The sequence below is a fragment of the Anomaloglossus baeobatrachus genome, chromosome 6, assembly GCF_048569485.1.
Source record: "Anomaloglossus baeobatrachus isolate aAnoBae1 chromosome 6, aAnoBae1.hap1, whole genome shotgun sequence".
NCBI classification, from domain to species: Eukaryota; Metazoa; Chordata; class Amphibia; order Anura; family Aromobatidae; genus Anomaloglossus; species Anomaloglossus baeobatrachus.
Genome location: NC_134358.1, coordinates 74,445,399 through 74,459,787, shown reverse-complemented (window position 1 = coordinate 74,459,787; position 14,389 = coordinate 74,445,399). Strand labels below are relative to the sequence as shown.

The following is a 14,389-nucleotide window of genomic DNA, read 5'->3' as shown; positions in this document are numbered from 1 at the left end:
GCAGCAGCTCCTGCGGACTTCTGTGGACGAGCTTTTGGGCGCCAGTTGGATTTCTGGTCCTTGGCTGAGTTAGTGGACAAGGCCGAGGGCTTAGAGGACGACCAGTTGGAGGAACGAAAGGAACGAAACCTCGACTGATTCCTGCCCTGGACAGGTTTCCTGGTTTTGGTTTGTGGCATGGAAGTACTCTTCCCGCCAGTAGCTTCCTTAATAATTTCATCCATCTGTTCACCGAACAGCCGGGACCCAGCAAAAGGGAGCCCAGCAAGGTACTTCTTTGAAGAAGCATCTGCCTTCCACTCTCGAAGCCACAAGATCCTGCGGATAGCGAGGGAATTAGCCGAAGCCACCGCAGTGCGGTGAGAAGCCTCCAGCATGGCAGACATGGCATAGGATGGAAAAGCTGAAGCTTGGGAAGTTAAGGTAACCATTTCGGGTATAGATTCCCTGGCGAGGGAATGCATCCCCTCTAGAGAAGCAGAGATGGCTTTGAGAGCCCACACTGCTGCAAAAGTCGGGGAGAACGAGGCCCCCGCCGCTTCATATACGGATTTGGCCAGAAGGTCAATCTGGCGGTCAGTGGAATCCTTAAGGGAGGTGCCATCAGCCACCGACACAACGGTCCGGGCTGAGAGTCTAGACACCGGGGGGGTCTACCTTTTGGGGAATGAGCCCACTCCTTGACCACCTCAGGTGGAAAGGGAAAGCGGTCATCAGAACCACGCTTTGGGAAGCGTTTGTCAGGACAGGCCCTGGGCTTGGTCACAGCGGCCTGAAAACTGGAGTGGTTAAAGAACACACTCTTTACTCTCTTAGGCGAGGTAAACTGGTGCTTTTCTACCAGAGAGGGTTGCTCCTCTGACACTGGCGGATTTAGATCCAGTACAGAATTAATGGACGCAATCAAATCACTAACATCTGATTCACTTTCGGACAGATCAATGGGGCACATGGAGTTAACCTCCGAGCCCCCCGTAAAGGCATCCTCCTCGTCCTGCGAGTCAGCTCCTGAATCAGAGCCGCGGGACGAGGAAGGAGAGGGAACCCTGCGTCTCTTCTTAGAAGGACGGGGTCTGGGACCAGATGATGAATCCTCTGTGAGCTCCGGTCCTGAGAGACCCCTAGCAGCAGAGGCACCCTGTGAAAGGGGCTGATGCATGTTCAGCAAAGTCTTGGACAGAAGTCCCATGGAGTCAGCAAAAGACTGGGACATAGACCTAGAAAAGGTTCTGCCCAAGCCGGGGGTTCAGCCACAGGAGCAGGGGCAGCCTGAGAGACCACTGGGGGGTGAGACTCCAGGCTGAGGCACCGCCAGGTTAGAGCAGGCATCACAATGTGGGAAGATGCTCGGTTCAGGCAGCAGGAGCTTACATGCAGTGCATACTGAATAAAGCTTTGGAGCCTTGCTCCTCGTGTGAGACATGCTGCTGGAGTGGGGGCTCTGCCAGAGAATGACCCCCAGAGAGTATAATCAGAGGTCCACAACCGGAGACCGGTTGTGGCTTACCAGACCGCTGGAGCGGTGTTGTGTGCCCTCCAGATCCCGAAGCCCGGACCCCCAAGCACAGCACCTCAGCAGAGATGCTGCAGACCAGCTATGCAATGTACTGATCGCAGAGAGAACGCTGATAAAATGGCCGCCGGAGCGAAGAGAGGGGGCGGGGCTTGCTTGAGGAGCGGGATCTGGAGGGCCAAAGAGACCTACAGGGGAGGGGACACACACTGTAGTGGGAAGCGTCCCTCCCCTGTGTAGAACGGCCGCCGGGCGGAGCCGAGCCTGTCCCTCTGCATGAGTGACATGCGAGGGCAGTGAAACCGAAACTAGGCCTCCGGCGAAGCCGGGGCCTAAATTTGAGCGGAGCGGCCGGCGCGCAGGCACCATCGGCGCGGTTCTCAGGCGACAGCTAGAGAACCCGCCGGAAATGTCAGAAGACTCAATCAGCACACTCTCCCACAACAATAAAGTACAGGGACCCCCAATATATAAACGTCTCAGGTACTTAGCTTGCTGAGACGCAGGGTTCCAAGTCCCTGGGGATGAGTGCTCCGGTCCAGCAGGGTCCTGAAGGGCTGCGGATGGAGACCGGTCTCCTGCCAAGCATGGAGACCGTGCTGGCTCCCACTTCAAGCCAGAGCCCATGAGGGATGATGAAGGAGCACGGCATGTAAGGCTCCAAGCCTAGGAATCAACCTTACAACACCGCCGACACAGTGGGGTGAGAAGGGACATGCCGGGGGTCCAGACGTGGACCCCACTCTTCAATCTCGTTCCAAAAGGAATAATCATATGAGAATGCATGTGTGGATGTATGCCTCCTGAACACAAAGCGATAAACTGGCTGAGTCTGCTCGTCAGGGGGTGTATAAGCTCAGAGGGAGGAGCTACACTTTTAAGTGTAGTACTTTGTGTGTCCTCCGGAGGCAGAAGCTAAACACCCATGGTCTGGGTCTCCCAAAGGAACGATAAAGAAAACTCTGGCCGGACCCACCAAACCCAAACATATGCAGGTTCAACCATCTCGAATTGTGAATAGTGAATCCTGTCTGTAATGGTAATGAGAATAAGAAAACTGATGGCCCTTCCTAACAGACAAGTGTGAACAGGTGCATACTGAACATGAAATATACTAACAAATAAACAGCTGCACTCTGAGATGCTGAGGTATACAGACATTCAATATGGGAACTTGGATATACATTACTGCTAAGGAAATAAATGTACAAATTGAGGCACTTCATGTATAAAAAAGGCCAGTTTTATGTGAGCCCAGCAGCCAACATCAAGGCATATCTCGTATGCTGGATCCTTACCTAATGATTCCTCTACTTGGACTGAACAGCCTACAATTTTATGGGCAGGCAGAACCCTGCTAATAGGAAGTTAAAAATCACCTTAAGCAGATGGGAAGGACTGCTCAGTCAGAAATTATGACCCCATAATCCAAAATAAGAAAACTGATGGCACTTCCTAACAGACAAGTGTGAACAGGTGCATACTGAACAGGAAATAAACTAACAAATAGACTGCTGCACTCTGACACGCTAAGGTACACAGACATCGAATATAGGAACTTGGACATGCATTAGTGTTAAGGAAATAAGTTTAAAATTTGTTTTGTTTTTTTTTTGCACGTCAGGTTATTTTATTACGAACAACCCATAATAGGGCTGATGGAAAGGGGAGAAATAACTACAACCCCAAAAATGAAGAGCCCCAGAGGGGCAATTAAACAAACATAACAGGATTAAAAGGGAAAACTGAAGTGATCAGGTAAGAGGAGCGAATCAAAGACCATGAATAAGGAATAAGTAAAGGGGTGATGGCTACTGCCCGTATACACTCTCATCACTGTACGCAATATACAGGAAGCAGTCCTCTTCATGGTGTTCCTGGTAGAGTTGTCCCATGGTGGCGCTGGTTGGGGGGATGACGTTGTTGACGAAGAAGAACAGAGCGTCTTCCGCACGTAAGTGAATCCTTTTCCTGATGAGAAAGTAAAACTGGCCAACTGTAAGATCTGAGGGCACCAGATATTTCTTCTTGTCCAGATCTCCGATCCTCGTCTTTGGAGCCTTCTCAACAATCACCGGCACCCGGTCCGGGTACTTCTTACGGATCTTCTCTCCCTCTGACCGCCGCTTCTCGAACGTGTGCTCCTCTTTATAAACGAACTTCATGTCGGCGTCGGCGGCTGCGGCTGAGACTGACGGAGGAGCCAAAATTTGAGTTTTATGTGAGCCCAGCAGCCAGCATCAAGGCATATCTCGTATGCTGACTCCCTACCTAATGATGCTTCTACCTGGCCCTTTTTTGTGCGCCAAGTGTCTCAATTTTTACATTTAGTTCCTTAGCTGTAGTGCATTGCCAAGTTTCAATATTCAATGTCTGTATACCTTAGCGCAGGGGTTTCAAACTCGGCTGAGTATAAGGGCTGCACATAGAAAAGAAATAATTTGGGGGGCCGCATTCTTTTCAGGACAAAGTGACATTTTTATTGGTACCCTATTGTTATTCTATACACCTTTGGATCACTGTTTTTGAACATTTTTCGTTTATTATAAGAAATGTACAGTCTTTTTACGAAAATATATATATATATATATATATATATATATATATATATATATATATATGTATATATATATATATATATATATATATATATATATATATATATATATATATATATATATATATATATATATATATATATATAACATTGTTGCTGGTAATGGCCCCCTTCCTGTTCCCCTTCTTCTAGCAATGTGCACCATCCTGCTTCCCCATTCTGCAGTAACGTGCCCATCCTTGTCCTCTTGTAGTAATGTGTTCATCCTTATTTCCATCCCATAGTAATGTGCTCATCCTTGTCCCCTTCTTGTCGTAGTGTGCGCCATCCTTGTCCCCATCCTGTAGTAATATGCCCCATCCTGGTCCTCATCCTGTAGTAATGTGCCCCATCCTGGTCCTCATCCTGTAGTAATGTGCCCCATCCTGGTCCTCATCCTGTAGTAATGTGCCTCATCCTTGTCCCCATTTTGTAGTAATGTGCCTCATCCTTGTCCCCATTTTGTAGTAATAAGCCCATCCTGGCCATCATGCTGTAGTAATGTGCCCATCCTGCTCCCATTGCTGTAGTAATGTGCCAATCCTTGTCCCCATTCTGAAGTAATATGCCCATCTTTGAGCCTATCCTGTAGGAATGTCCCCCATCCTGTAGCATTGTGCCCATCCTTGTCCCCTCTTCTTGTAGCAATGGCCCATCCTGGTCCTGTTGTGCCATCACACACACACACATGTGCAGCCTCAGCAGGAAACACACACACACACACACACACACACACACCCCAAAACTTTATTCTCATTTGTCATCCGTTCCCTCAGCGTCTTTTTTCCTCATTGCTTCATATGGCCCGCAGGCATGTGGATCTGGTAACGATCGCAGCCACTGTCATCGCTTCATCTAAACTTCAGATGATCTTTTTGCTGCTGCCAAGCACAGACAAGTTTTCTATAACAGCCGCAGGCCAATCAGAGGCAAGCAACTAAAGTCAAACGCATCAGTTGCTTGCCTCTGATTGGCCGGCGGCAGAACTGAGTTGTGCAGAGAGAACTTGACTCTGCAGCACCGGCAAAACATTAATCTGGAAGTAAGCTCGGACGGCTGCGGCCCCTGCACCGGCCGCGAACGTGACCGGGTCCAAAGGCCTGTGGGCCGCAAGAAGCAGCCTGAGGGGCCGCTTGCAGCCCCCGCGTTTGAGAACTACTCTGCCTTAGCATCTCAAGAGTGCAGCTGTTTATTTATGATGGTAATTAGACTGCCGAAAAGGTATCTGTACAGAACAGGAAGCATGACCCTTATATTAGGCTTAGCGGGCGGAATGAAAATTGCATGTTTTTTTGTTTTGTTTTAATTACAGTGATATAGAAAACTGTAAAAGAAAAAAATGAATATATTATCAAACTTTATAGATGAGTGAATAAATTCTCAGGACCGTGTCTCAGCGGCCAGATCAGTATGCTGGATGGGAGCCCTGTAAATCCCCTCCCGCCGGCTGGCATCCCCAGCTCCTGTTGTAAGTAGCCGGGCTGTGACCAAGGATGCAGACAGGAGGAGGTTCACCGAGCTCCCGAATTTCCCATAGACTGTGCCTGATATCAGAGGTGTGTATCTCACATGTTAATAAGACGGAGGTACAAGTTCACAGACAACGTTGTGCAGCAGCTGGGGATAAAGCAGACTCTTTACCAAATCCAAGACAGATAATTTGCACTAACCAGAATGATTGGCATTAAGTTGTCCCCTGCTATAAGTAATACGGAGGATTATATGCCGATATGAGAAGCCAATATCTGAATATACGCACATTGTCTGCTGAAGGCTCCCGGGATCTAATTATTGGTTCCTCATATATTTTTCTGTACGTGGAGAGAGAGCCAAGAATTCCTGGATTTACAAAGTCTATCAATGCATAAAACTCCTGGAGGTCGTTCTGGACCGGAGTACCTGCGAGAAAGCAAAGTACAAGTACGTAAATCTATGTATATTCTGCAATGGAAGTGATAAATACTAACGAATAAAAAAATATAAGGTTGCGTTGTCTTTCCCCATCAAATCCTAAAACGTGCGATTCAGATATTTAGGGGAGGTGGGAAATAGGTACAGAATCCCACAAAAATGTCTGTTATTTCACCCTTCTTTTCTGCTCGATTTCTAAAACTGAACATGGACAAAACAGAATTCATTATCTTTCCTCCTATTCACTCAATGCCCCCAACCGACCGATACATCAATGTCAATGGCTGCTCACTCTCCCCAGTCCTGTGTGCTCGCTGCCTGGGAGTAACTCTAGACTCTGATCTCTCCTTCAAGCCACACATCCAAGCCCTCTTCACCTCCAACTCAAAAATATTTCCCGGATCCGTACATTCCTTTCCCAAGAAGCTGCAAAACCCCAAGTGCATGCCCTCATCATCTCCCGTCTGGACTAGTGCAACCTCCTCCTCTGTGGCCTCCCTTCTAACAGTCTCGCACCCCTACAATCTATTCTAAGCTATGCTGCCGACTAATCCACCTGTCCCCCCCGCTACTCCCCGGCCTCTCCTCTCTGCCAATCCCTTCACTGGCTTCCTATTGCCCAACGACTCCAGTTCAAAGCCCTAACCATGACCTACAAAGCCATCCACAACCTGTCTCCTCCCTACATCTCTGATCTAGTCTCCCGGTAATTACCTGCATATAACCTTCGATCCTCACAAGATCTCCTTCTCTGCTCCCCTCTCATCTCCTCTTCCCACCATCGCATCCAAGATTTCTCCCGTGCCTCCCCCATACTCTGGAATGCTCTGCCACAACACATCAGACTCTCGCCTACCTTGACAAGCTTTAAAAGGAACCTGAAGACCCTCCTCTTCCGACAAGCCTACAACCTACAATAACCCTCAGTCTGATACAACGCCGCACAATCAACTCTACCCTAACCTACTGTATCCTCACCTATCCCTTGTAGACTGTGAGCCCTCACGGGCAGGGACCTCTCTCCTCCTGTACCAGTCTGTGTCTTGTATTGTTTATGATTATTGTATTTGGAATGAAATAAATGGTGCGATAAATAATAATAATAATAATAATAATAATAATAAATACGGCCAAAATGACTGCTTCCACAAAGGTGTAGACCTGAATAAGACGCCTATATTATGTATCCAAATGCACTGGCCCACAGCACCATAAAAAAGCAACACATAAATAAAAGGCGTAAGGCAAAAATCTGAGACAAAACTACGTCTTAATTATGACATCTACAAGAAAATACACAGATGATATCAGTATAAAGACAACATAAGATCACGGGAATAGAGATCTACAAGGCTGGAAAACGGTAAAGGATGGCAGTGCATAACCACAAGGACAACGATAAAACAAATATTTGCTTGCTGTGAAAGAAACAGTATAGCAAATAAAATAGAGCCAAGGGATATAAGGTAATAATCGACTCTTCAAATGTGTGAACCTACCAGAAAGGCTGAAAACACTCAGAAAACAATGTAGTAAACACCCTTTAAAGAGGCAAATTAAAAAAGAGTTACCACCGCACGTTTCGCTTGGAACGCTTCATCTGGGGGTCTGCCTTTTATAAGATACAATATATTTATTTTGATGTTTTAGTGTTACTCTTTTTTTTAATTAATATAGATGGTCGATTTGTTTTCAATAAAATATTTTTTTCACATTTATCTATTTGTGTAATGGAGTTAGGGATAGTGCCTTAGCTTTTTTAGTAACTAGTCTTCAGGGGATTTCATTATCCCATACTGACATGTGTTTTCATATCGTAAGTATACCCTTCTAGTATACAGGTTATAGGTATGAACACAAGCCTTTTAAAAAGGTCTATGGATGTCAAAAAATCAACGTCCCCTACATTATTCCTTCACGTCACCCACAATAGCCAATATATAGAGCAAATAGCAAGCAGAAGCTCTCAATCTGGTAGATTCAGTCCATCAGATGATACTGTACAATGACAACCATGTAAATGAATGTCCGCACGTACTAAAACCTTCAACTTTCCCATAGTGGGGGCAAATTTGGGGAATCAAAACAGGCAACTGAAACCTACGTGCTGAGGAAGGGGGGGTAGCTCTCATATTAGAGGGTTTGCCTTTGATGAGACAACCACTCCAGAACCTATATTAGTGAAGAAGGCCCAGGCTGTCAAAAAATGGACAAAGAGACATTAAGAAATTGTGAATAATGCATTTTGCGAGTTTATATAGAGAGGAACGGGGGAAACCTACCAGACAGGATGATCCTTCTGCTGCAGGACAAGCCGCTGAGCGCTGACGTCGTCTTTATGGAGCTGTTCTTTAGCCGATGGCCCTCGTCACAGATGATGAGGTCGAAGCTCAGGTTCTGCAACTGTTCCAGGGAGCGCAACAACATCTCGTAGCTGATGATCAGCACCGGATACAAAGGAGAACCGAGGAATTCCTCCACTTTGTGATCCTAGAGACACCGACACAAAACGCATCCTGGCCATAGATAAATACGCCGTACTCAGAGTGCACAAAGGAGAAAAGGCTCCCGGCCATTCCCTAAGCTACAAATTAGGGTGCCCTGTCTAAGGATGCTCCAGCCTGAGCGAAGCGTGGATTCAATATGAAGACTATGGACCGGATTTATCATTTCTGGGGATTTTTAAGTCACTTTTCTTTTTTTTTTTTATCTGGCGGCATTTGTTTTTCGTACTTAATTCTTCATTGTGGGACACAAGGTTCATGAATTTTCAGCAAAATCAAAAATGCTCTTTAATTTTACCCTTTTTTTTCTCTCGACATCTTAAAGGGAACCTGTCAGGTAATTTGTGTTCTAAGGCTAGTTTCACACTTGCGTTGTGCGGCATCCGTTGCATTGCATTGTGTGACGGATGCAACGGATCGTACAAAATAACGCGATCCATTATAGTTATTTTTTCTTGACTTTACATATCTGGGCATGTGCAGTTGTGTAAAGACGGTTGCGTTAACGAAATCCATCAACTGACGGATTCTAACGGAATCCGCCACCATAGGCGTCCATTATAAAGACAACGGACGCCGACGGAATCCTGCCGGTTGTGTTTTTTTGACACTCCACCAAGCGCAGAAAAACGCTACATGCAGCGCTCCATCCGCTAGGCGGATGCAACACGGTGTCGGCTGCAACGCAAGGCCATCCGTTGCTATCCGTAGCTAATAGAAGTCTATGAGGAATAAAACTGTTTCCTGCAACGGTTACCATAATTCCTCAAGGCGGCGGATAGCAACGGATGCCATTCAACGCAAGTGTGAAACTAGCCTAACTTAGTAGCAGGGTGATATGTGGCCTAGTAACCCCTTCCTACCCATCCCTGTGTTGTAATAATGTGTAATGTGAATGTATAAAAAAGTGTTTTCTTACTTATGTGTTCGCTAAGTACATGAGCAGGGGCTCTAGCCCCATGGGTGTCGCATCGCCCTGTGGGCGTGAAACCATGGATTTACATGAGCGATGTGACTGTCACTACTTCAGATCCCGCGTGCGCGCGCTTACCATTCCTGCAGCCTTGCTTGCTTCTCGTCTTCAGAGGCGCTCTGCACATGACCGGAACCGCAGGAGTCTTCTGAGCATGCGCAGAGCGCATTTGGAGACAAGAATCAAGCAAGGCTGTGGGAATGATAAGCGTGCGCACGCGGGATCTGAAGTAGTGATGGTCACGTCGCTCATGTAAATCCATGGTATCACGCCCACAGGGGCGTGATACCATGGAAAACATGCGAACACCCACAGGGCGATGCGATGCCTATGGGGCTAGAGCTTCTGATTATTTACATAGGTAATAAAACACATTTTTATACATTCACATTACACACAGGGATGGGTAGGAAGGGGTTACAAGCACACACATCACACTGCTACTAGGTTAGAACACAAAAGACCTGACAGGTTACCTTTAATATCAAAACGTTGCGTGCTCCGTTAAACGTCAGAAAATGTGTGCAAACATTCCAGGTGTACATGAAATCACTGCAGGGAGGGAGGCCGGAGTATTTACACCAAAAATCTGCAACTTTTGATTTGAAGGCTGCGTGCCCACAATCAGTGTTTCCAGCGTTTCGGATGTAGCGCGCCGAGTCCAAAACGCTGCGTTGTACAGTACAAGCACAGTGGATGGGATTTCTAGAAATACCGTGCCCACTGTGCTTGTTTTTTTCCGTAGCAAACACTGACCTGAGGAGCGTCTTTCCAAGCCGCAGCCGGTCAATTGTTTGTTGCCTATTCTATTGCGTCCTCCGCTCCGTAGGGAGAACACAGCGAGAAGACCGCAGCGCACCGAACCATGATTGTGGGCATGAGCAGCTGCGGTCTCCTGCGGAGGAGACATGCAACCCCGCAGGTCAGGACCCGCTTCGTCCAGAACGCAGTAAGTCCTGATCATGGGCACATACCCTAAGAAGTTGCAATTGATGACTCTATGGAGACCTGAGACCTCAGCCACAATGATAAACAGGAAATGAACAAGTGAACACGTTTAAAAAAAAAAGAGAAAAACACAAATTAAAAAAAGAAAAATGCGCAAAAAGTAGCCAAAATAAAAGCACAAATGCAATAATGAATCAGGGCCCTGACTTTCTATTGAGATGAATGGCTCAAAGTGTAGTGTAGAGTGAGGAACTGAAAAGTCATATATACAAGTCTGAGCAACGATGCCACGTAATGTATCTGTATTTTGGGGGTGGGGGGGGGGATTTCATGTTTTTCTCTTGTTGGCTAGAGTGGAAATATCAACCACAAAAGTAGATTTCCTGATCTTAAAAAAACAAAAACAAACAAACAACATTTTTTTAAGAAAAGTATCATGGACTGTACATGTTGTCTGTGGGTGACTAACATATCGCCTGTTTATGTAGGGTACGTACGCCTCGTACAGAAAGGGGACTATTATAGGGATTAAGTAGTACCTGATCCACGGCAAACACTCTCATTCGCTCTATTCCCAACCACTTCTGAAACTCTTTCCTCCAGTTCTTCACCAGGCTCCCCGGGGTCACAATCAGAGCCTTCTTCAGGACAGGTTTCCCTCCATAGGGACCTTGACGTAGAAGAGTCCAGATCAAGCAGATACACTGAAGCGTTTTTCCTAAGCCCATCTCATCAGCGAGGATTGCTCCACATTGGCCACTGACTCTGTAAAAATAAATTATCAATCTGATGCTCAATCGAGTCTCAAGCTGTGGCGAGAGCACACACTTATCATTACTGATTTGTCTTCAGTACATTGAAGGGGTTATCTGGGACAATTTTATTTTTTAACTATGGGCTTAAGAACTAACAGGCAGGTAAGCTGCTAACTACTTGTCTGTTCCACCAAGCGCCGGAACAGAAGGGTCACAGACTGCTCCTGTCAGCGATTCTGCTGCTTGACGTCACAGAGTAGGTCTTCCTCTTCCTGGCTGTTCTGTTGATTGCTGACATAAAGCTGATTGACAGCCGGCGGCTCCCCGCAGTTAGGTACAAGGGAGCTGTGAATAAGCATGACATCAGTAGTCACGTCCCATCGACAGAGCAGAGCTTATAGAGGTTTTCCACCACTTTAACAATGATTGCCTGTCCTCAGGATAGGTCATTAATGTCTGATCAGCCGGGGTCTGACACTCGGCACCACCGCCAATCAGCTGACCTTGGTGCCGGTAGCCAGAAATGCTCAGATCCAGAGTTGCCTCATCTTCTGATAGTGGACGGGTACTGCACATCCGCCTCCTATTGATCTGAATAGGAAGCTGATGAGCAATACCCAGCCGCAGCTACTATCAGAAGACAGTAATTCCGAAGCGGAGCATTTCCAGCTGCCTGCTGCCACCGGGACCAAGTGCAGCTGATCTGCAGGGGTGCGGGGTATCGGACCCCAGCCGATCAAACATTGATGACCTATACTATGGATAAGCAATCAATATAAAAGTAGTGGACAACCCCTGTAAGAGAAGCAGTGCTCTGTTGACGTGGCATCACCAGGAGCCGAAGAATCACACACTGAAGCCATTTGAAAAACGCTGCAATTCTCAAATTGTCAGGAAAAAATAACAATGCGTGTGCAGGCGATTTCTGAGTCTCACTGGTCTGATGACCTCTGTCACTAAACTGTGAGTCATGGACAATCCCTTTAAGTTTTGAGTCCATAGTGCATATTTTCAGACAAATCCAGCCCTTTAATTGTGAGAGGGTGAGAGTGTATTAGTGACCTTTATCCACCGTGAAATGCTGCAAACGCTTATTTACTGTTCATTGTATGCATTATTACTGACCAGCCACAAGAGGCCGCTGATTTGAATCTACATTCGAATGTTTGGTTGCTATAGCAACATCTCAATGAACTTCTCCACTGGACTTAGAGGTCTGAGGAGGCGCTGTGTGTGAGCTGCAGGGAAAGCGAGAGGTGTGCGTAACGGAAAGGAGCCGCCGCAGAAACACAAGTGAATTGAGAGATTTGTGTTAGCGTTTAGCGACGAGGACCGCAATGCCTTTGCCGGAGATCACCATTCTCATGGGAGGATCGCAAAGTCTCTTGTTATGGCAGCTGGACACCATAGTACACGGGTACGGTAGGCTGGGTCCAGGACTGTGTGCACACTACACTATATTTTGGTACCAACAACGCCTATCTGTTCTGGATAGGCCTGCTATATGCACACAGTAACACTTGCCGGCTCTGCTGTGTCAGTTTACAGTTACATTAAAAATCTTAAAGGGACAGTGCCACACATTTGCATTGACTGTTGCTCTCCAACACTGTGCTGCTGAGCTGTGTGGTTTGCCTTCCCACTTTTACTATCTGCCTTCTCTGTGAGGCTTCAGAAACTAAGGGTATTCAGTGGTTTATGGGATTTGTTAATGTTTAGGTGGATAAGTTGTAAGCTCCTGTGCTGCACCACTGGTAGGGCATGTACACACACACACACACACATACACACTGTGAGACTGTGACCGGGGTTATCTATGACGGCCGGTATGTCTCACCCAGGTTGTGCTCACTCCATGATAGAAAGTGAACCCACTATAGGGTTAATGCTGTTTCCCTACAGACTGAAGGAAGGGTTAAATAGAATCAGGAACAAGGGCAGGTGTGCCGGGTGTGGGGAAGTGAACAGAACTCCCTGAGTTTTCTGCTGGAGAGGCACCTGTATTGTGTTATGGACTTTTGTTTTGGACATTAAAACCGTGTGCTGTGAACCTTGATGCCTGGATCCCGTGTCTTCTGCTGCGCAGCCGACCGTGCTACCTCACATATGGTGGAGAATGCGGGCATCACAGCCGGTGAGGTGTAGCATCCATCCCTGGTGACCCAGCAGCGCATGTCCTGGATTCGAGCGGCTATACTACAGCCCAAACCAGGCGACGCCATGGAGGACATACTAAAGCATTTGGCTCAGGCTAATGCACAGCAACAACAGACCAATGCACACCTGCTCCAATCCTTGCAAGTGCAGGAAAAAAAATTCCAAGAACAGATGGATCAGGCCAATGCACGTCAGCAGCAATCCTTGCAAGTGCAGGACAAAAGGCACCAAGAACAGATGGAGCAGGCCAATGCACGTCAGCAGCAAGCCTTGCAATTGCAGGAAAAAAGGCACCAAGAACAGATGGTTCTCCTGGCCAAGTCGATCCGTGCCGGACCGGCAGCAACAACCCCGGGACCGGGTGATGACGGCAGCGTCCGGAAAGCGGTGAGACAAGCGTTGCAAAAGATGACCCCGGGGGACGATGTGGAAGCGTTCCTGGCGGTGTTTGAGCGGGTGGCCGAGCGGGAAAAGCTGCCGACCCCCCAGTGGGCTGAGGTATTGTCACCCTATCTGACGGGGGAACCCCAAAAAGCGTACCTGGACCTCGGTACCGAGGACGCCATTGACTATGTGACCCTAAAAGCCGAAATACTGGCACGGTTGGGGGTGAATACCTATGTACGGGCTCAGCGGGTAAATCAGTGGTTCTATGAGGAAGCCAAACCCGTACGCTCCCAGGCCTATGACTTGTTGCATCTTGTAAAAAAATGGTTGCAGCCTGACACTCTGAGCCCGGCGCAGATGGTGGAAAGGGTAGTAGTGGATCGTTTTGTGCGCACTTTACCCGTCACCGTTCAACGGTGGGTAGGACAGGGTGACCCGAGTACCCTGGACCAGTTAGTGTCCCTGGTAGAGCGGCATGTGGCTACGCAGGACTTGATACGGGACACTGAGACTTTGCGTACCGCCCGTCGGTCCGGCCCCTCCAAGCCTAGGGCCAAGGACCCACCGCCGACAACGGTGCAGGAGTCCCCTACCGTCCCGCCTGAGGCCGCGGCCGCCAATCCTGAGGTCCGGAAGGTTCTGTAC

At 47.6% G+C, this 14,389-nt stretch overlaps 1 protein-coding gene and 1 pseudogene across 2 annotated transcripts in view; both read right to left on the bottom strand.

The window, feature by feature from the left end:
- RAD54B (RAD54 homolog B) overlaps nt 1–14,389 on the bottom strand; it is a 136,954-nt gene that overhangs the window by 48,480 nt on the left and 74,085 nt on the right. For both annotated transcript variants that reach the window (XM_075353040.1, XM_075353041.1), the window contains 3 exons: nt 10,985–11,210; nt 8,303–8,510; nt 5,869–6,008 (listed from right to left, as the gene is read on the bottom strand). In XM_075353040.1, the coding sequence (XP_075209155.1) occupies nt 5,869–6,008; nt 8,303–8,510; nt 10,985–11,210 (574 nt within the window). The remainder of the gene's footprint in view (nt 1–5,868; nt 6,009–8,302; nt 8,511–10,984; nt 11,211–14,389) is intronic.
- On the bottom strand, nt 3,122–3,680 carry LOC142317070 (gamma-aminobutyric acid receptor-associated protein pseudogene; annotated as a pseudogene).